The 6,131-nt window shown below is 36.2% G+C and overlaps 1 protein-coding gene across 2 annotated transcripts in view; it reads right to left on the bottom strand.

Annotated features, from left to right (window-relative positions):
- Positions 1–2,468: 2,468 nt before the first annotated feature.
- TRIM24 (tripartite motif containing 24) overlaps positions 2,469–6,131 on the bottom strand; it is a 108,294-nt gene continuing 104,631 nt past the window's right edge. For both annotated transcript variants that reach the window (XM_043463825.1, XM_043463824.1), the window contains exons 18-19: positions 3,993–4,142; positions 2,469–3,235 (exon numbers count right to left, since the gene is read on the bottom strand). In XM_043463825.1, the coding sequence (XP_043319760.1) occupies positions 3,026–3,235; positions 3,993–4,142 (360 nt within the window). In that variant the 3' untranslated portion in view covers positions 2,469–3,025. The remainder of the gene's footprint in view (positions 3,236–3,992; positions 4,143–6,131) is intronic.

Below are 6,131 nucleotides of genomic sequence, written 5' to 3'. Positions count from 1 at the left end.
GTAAGTACATCTTCTATTTAAATTTAAAAACCTTTTGCTCCCGTGAAGCAACCTAATGCTGGGATTCACGTTCATCTGTAGACCAAAAGGAGTTAGTTCCTCCTTTCATTGTCTAACTAGTCTCTCCATGGAACCTAAATTTAAAAGTTTAAGCAGTGTTAACAGCAAGAGAAAACTGAAAGGCAAATTCATATACTCACCCTTTCGACTGTGGAATGAATCTTTTTGAAAGTAGTCCTAAATTGTGTTATGTCTACACTACTGTGTAGTAGTAAAATGTGGAGCCAATTCTTTAGCTTGGAAAAGAAAGTAAAGCTACCAAAAGAGGACATTTTTCTTTCAGGACCTTCCAATTTCCTACCCTTCAATTCAGAAAAGAAAAGCAGGGCCTGTTAATTCAAAGGACAAGATAACTGTATTGCCAGATAGTATTTGGAATTTAATATGGTATACATTATCCTTGTAAGTCACTGACTGTGTATTGGGTTTTCTTATTGATGGGAAAGATCAGATGCTTGGCACCTGGGAAAACTTTTGGTGAGCTGGACTGAGTCAGTTCTAGCTGCCACATGGCCTGCTCATCATGTGATCCCCCTTCAGCCTGGGAGTCCTGCAGATATAACATGAGGCTCTTGGTTCTAAATCTAGACGGCAATCTCCAGGAGTTTTTGATCAGAGGTAAAAACTGGAGTTTTGAAAGTTTAGGTCAAGGTTGCTTGAGTTGCACTGACCTTTTGAAAGGAATGCTCTCCAAATGGGCATGAGGTATAGTCAGGCTCTTCTGATAGCTTATTTCTATTATAATTTAAGGACTACTTTGCTGGGATCTGCTGGGATCCACCTGGACACATAGGCACCTGTTAATAAGGTCACAGGACTTTAAAGACTATCAAGAAAATGCTATTGGAGAGAGAAACTCTTTAATATATGTAGTTGTCAAGTGCCTTTCATTCAGCAATATATGTGTGTGTGTGTGTGTGTCTGTGTATATATATATATATATATATAAAGGTGAAAGAAAAATAGTTTTAAAAGATTCATATGGCACTGACTATGGCAGTGAAAGTTCTGGGTACATTAGTAGACATTCTGGCTCAGATGCATTTAGAAAATTATAATTTTTCACTCTTAAGTGCTACTTCCCTTTGTGATCATCCTCAAAATTTATCTGCAGTGGCCCCCTTTAACTAAGGAGACAAATGTGGAAGAAGAAAATGTCCTAAGGAACTATGCTAACATAAAAACAATAAACTGATTAGCAAAAGCTCCATGGCTGCTATGCTAAAGATGCTGGAACAAAGAAGACAATCAAGTGGTAAACGCACTGTTACCAAAATCTGTCTGTCTTTGGAGAATAAATGCCAAATACATACTCAAAACCATACAACAACAACAACTTCCCTGAAACACCTATTTGGAAAAGTGAATTACGGTTTCTTAACCTTTAATACATAATTGACATATGGACTAAACTGAAGTCTACACAAAGTGAGATGCTCTTGCCAATAAACTGTCAGTATTTTCTCATTTTATCTTCAGCAGTACCTGAAAACCCAATGACTTAGCCACAGGGCATTTTCAAATTATCCATTTGAAGAAATAATACCATGTGGATAAAAGTAAGTCCTCTAGGTTTAATTCATGGGACCTGACACCATCCGAAGGATAAAATTCTGTCAAGTCAGCTATATTTTTATTCTACTGGCCTAAGAGGAAAATTTCCTCAGCCAATTGATGTTTTATAAATAAAGGTTTACTTCGGCAAACTAAAAAATTTCATGTATTCTGTCAAATGTTAGATTAGGAAATGGCACAACAATTTTCTTCTATCTTAATCTAGTTACCTTCCTTGATACTGAACAACAAGTAAAAGGAATACATGGAACTAGCCAAGGCTGACCCATTAAGAATATGCTTGCCCTCAATAGGCAGGTCTTCTATCTCTCTCCATCAAGAGAATGAAAATGAAGCCCAGATTAAGTCAGAAACAATCAATTTGAGGTTCTGATTATGAAAAATAGATGCTTTAGAAAAAATTTAAATTTCACTATAATTCCCTCTAACTGCCTGCTTCTAAATTCCACAAAAGACTTTCATTCCAATTTATAAAGACAGATGAAAACCACAAAAACTGGTCCCTTTCAGGGGAATTTGTATTTAATGCCCCAAAGGGTATAAGTTGAAGCATCTTTACATCAAATATGGCACACACTGCTGTATTTCATATTCTGGATGGCTCCACTAAAAGCCATACTGCAGACAATGAGTCTTGTTATAAAAGGATCATCTGCACAGTTAAAATGCAAACACCAGTCCACACACAGACACACAGCAAAACCAAACAAGTACACTTCCTTCCTTCCCCGGTGGAAGGGAGGTTTTAGAAATGTATGAAAAATGGCCTTGAAAACCTGCTATATCAAACACCTCTACAGACAAGAAAAAAACAAACAAAAAAAAATCAAACATTTGTTTTCCTTTTTCTTTAATACAGTTGCCATCTTACATGATATACTATTAGGCACCTTCTTAAACAGCATCTAGTCTACCTTCTCGGTGCACCGGTGGGCATTCTAGGATAGAACTCATTACCACTGACATTCATGGAGTACTGTACTGATGTGCAGTACACCTGACTCGTTGGTCCATAATTGAGTAGTGGTATTTTCTAAATGGATTAACGCACACATCCAGACCACATTAAAACTTCAACTTAGAGTTCATACAAGGTCCTTTTCTATAGTAGCTGTCACTCAGGACTGCGGTTTGAAATCCAGGAAGTGGGAAGAATGTCTTTTTATTTTGTTGTTGATGCTTCTTTCTTCCTTTCTCCTTCCTTCCTCCCTCTTTTCCTTTCTTTCTTAATAAGAAGGTTAAAAGAAATGGGTTATTAAGGAAATCAGAGTCTAGTAAACATTGAAAACTTAAGATGGTCACAAAGTCTTCTTGGTACTGATGTTAAATTAGTGGCAAAATGTTTTTCGAAAACAAACAAAAATCTAAAAACCAGCTCAGGCCAGTGTGCTTATTTAAGCAACTGGCGTTCCTCTATGCTCTTGAGGCGTTTCTTCCTGGGCTGTACAAAGTCATCATCTGAGTCATCACTAAATTTATTATCTTCTGAGTCATTTCTGAATTCTAGTTTAGGAAACCTTTTTTCTGGATAAAGATTCTTCAGAAGTTCTTCAAAATAGCTTTCAAGTTTTATACCAGCATTGGCCACTTCTGAATCAGGCTGTTGAATAAAAATAAAAATATGAAATAAAAAAATGTTTAGTCAATAAAAGTAGTAGATTTCTTATATTTTTCTCCCTTTTACCTGAAGATTATGAATATCAGTGGATTGTTTTACAAGAAATGTTTACCTATAGCTTTGATGTAAAGTAAATAATAGTCTGGGGCAAGACAAAGTCTAGAGAAGAGCAGATAAGAAGTAAATAAAGGCGTTGACTCATCTAGATTACCAAAAAGATATCAAAGAGATGCTGTAATCAGAATCCAATAACAGGTATTTTTTAGAACAAATAAAATATCTACCTTTGGAATGAGTAACTGATACAAAGGACAAACTATCATCAAAAAGCTTTAAGTCTGATAGATGTTTAGATGATAAAGTTTTTGAGAAAATTCTTAATTGAGAATTATTTAAATCACATTCTTAATATTTCAATATCACAAAGACTAGAGTCTGGAAATGCCATATTTTAAGAAATAAAGGTGAGAATGACAAAGCATGCTTCTGGGTTAGATAAAGATATTTTCTAAACTGTTTTTAAGTTGTCGACTGTAATTTGCATTTCCACTCACCATATAATAAGCCTTTGACTATACATGTGGATAACGTTTTCCTAATGACCTCTTTCATTCCCTGACATAGACTCAAACTTCTGAAAATTTATGCTACCACAGATAGATATCTTCATCTCCTCATTTGTTGGTAAGGTGTTTGGTTTAACATTACTTTCACATTGCTATTTTCCCCACCTTCTCACCTCATTGAATTCAGCACAGTTTTGAAAGATCAATCTAAAATCAGCTACAAAATCTTCAGGCTTTGTATACATGCAATAATCTTCTTGTAATCTTTTCTTGATGGTTGACAAGTCCATTGGATTTTTAATTATTTTGTAATAATCAGGCACCTTTCAAAAGAAATGTGATGCTATAATAAATAAATTCTACCTGGTCCCATATACATTTTATAAGAAGTAGTATATAATTCAGATTGTCCTTACTGCTTTTCTCAGTTCTGTTTTGTCACTGATAAGGAAATATATTCAGCAAAATTTGCAAGCACTTACATGCTTCCAAACATTGGTAAATGTTTTGTGTCACTTTTATCAAAAATTTTCATCAGTTATTTTTAATGAAAAAAGCCTACTACATTTTCCCTCTTACTATTCTCCTTTTTCATTATTAAACAAAAAAGCAATCATTAGAAAAAGTATTACTTCAGGTAAGATTTGACATGTTTTTGCTGCATATGTTATAGCAAGTGGGCTCTGAATCTGGGTTTGAACCACAGTTCTGCTACTCAATAACACTCTCCTGGGTAAGTTACTGGGTTCAGTCATTTCACTGAACCTGTTTCTTCAAATTTCAAACAGAAATAATTCTACTATTCTCATAGCATTTTGTAAAGATGAAATGAGATAATACATATTAAGGGGGCCTATTTTGCTGCTTCTGTTATTCATGCCAAATGTAACAGTAGGTCAACATTAGAAAAAGCACCAAATTCCAGGTCACATTTTTAAGTGAATTAACTTCTTATTGGCATATTTTTGCCCTGCTTCTTTTGGGCACAAAGGGCCTTCCCCGCTAAAGACTATTTATAGTGGACCCTCGAACTGTGCAGGTACACTTATACACAGATTTTTTTCCACGAAATTCATACAGCAGTACTACAAAATCTGTGATTGATGCTGCAGGCTGACTGTAAAGTCACATGAAGACTCCACTGTGCAGAAAGCTGGTACCCTCAACCTCTGTGTTGTTTTAAGGGTCAACTGCATTTCTTTATCCGATCTTAACTTCTCAAAACTTGTTTACAAGGAAAGAAGTTCACTGCTTCTCAGCTCAGTGTAGTTTATTTGTCTAATTTTCTAATGTTGCATTCAATTAAAAAATTTTTAACAAATCTATTAGCTTTTTAAAGGAAATTCAGATGTCAGAGAATAGAACACATTTTGAGTAGCAGGTTCTTTCCAGCACTCTACAATAATGCACTAAGTGAAAGTGAAACTGAAGCTTGCAAAGTTGTGTCTGACTCTTTGCAGCCCCGTGAACTATACAGTCCATGAAATTCTCCAGGTCAGAATACTGGAGTGGGTAGCCTTCTCTTCTCCAGGGGCTCTTCCTAACCCAGGGATCAAACCCAGGTCTCTCACAATGCAGGTGGATTCTTTACCAGCTGAGTCACTAAGGAAGCCCATAATGTACTAAAGTCACATCAAACTTGAAATATGAAGCTTTTGAAGTCAATGGTAAGCATACACACCTCTTCCTCTATTGCTAATATACCCATTTGAATGCAGAGTTCCAAAGAACAGCAGGGAGAGATAAGAAAGCCTTCCTCAGAGATCAGTGCAAAGAAATAGAGGAAAACAATAGAATGGGAAAGACTAGACATCTCTTCAAGGAGATTAGAGATACCAAGGGAACATTTCATGCAAAGATGGGCTCGATAAAGGACAGAAATGGTATGGACCTAACAGAAGCAGAAGATATTAAGAAGAGGTGGCAAGAATACACAGAGGAACTGTACAAAAAAGATCTTCATGACCCAGATAATCACGATGGTGTGATCACTCACCTAGAGCCAGACATCCTGGAATGTGAAGTCAGGTGGGCTTTAGAAAGCATCACTACGAACAAAGCTAGCGGATGTGATGGAATCCCAGTTGAGCTATTTCAAATCCTGAAAGATGATGCTGTGAAAGTGCTGCATTCAATATGCCAGCAAATTTGGAAAACTCAGTAGTGGCCACAGGACTGGAAAAGATCAGTTTTCATTCCAGTCCCAAAGAAAGGCAATCCCAAAGAATGCTCAAACTACCGCACAATTGCGCTCATCTCACACGCTAGTAAAGTAATGCTAGTAAAGCCTGCTCTAAGCCAGGCTTCAGCAA

Source organism: Cervus canadensis, chromosome 3 (assembly GCF_019320065.1).
Source record: "Cervus canadensis isolate Bull #8, Minnesota chromosome 3, ASM1932006v1, whole genome shotgun sequence".
Classification (NCBI taxonomy): Eukaryota; Metazoa; Chordata; class Mammalia; order Artiodactyla; family Cervidae; genus Cervus; species Cervus canadensis.
The sequence above is the reverse complement of the archived record's forward strand: the minus strand, read 5'-3'. Positions and strand labels throughout refer to the sequence as shown.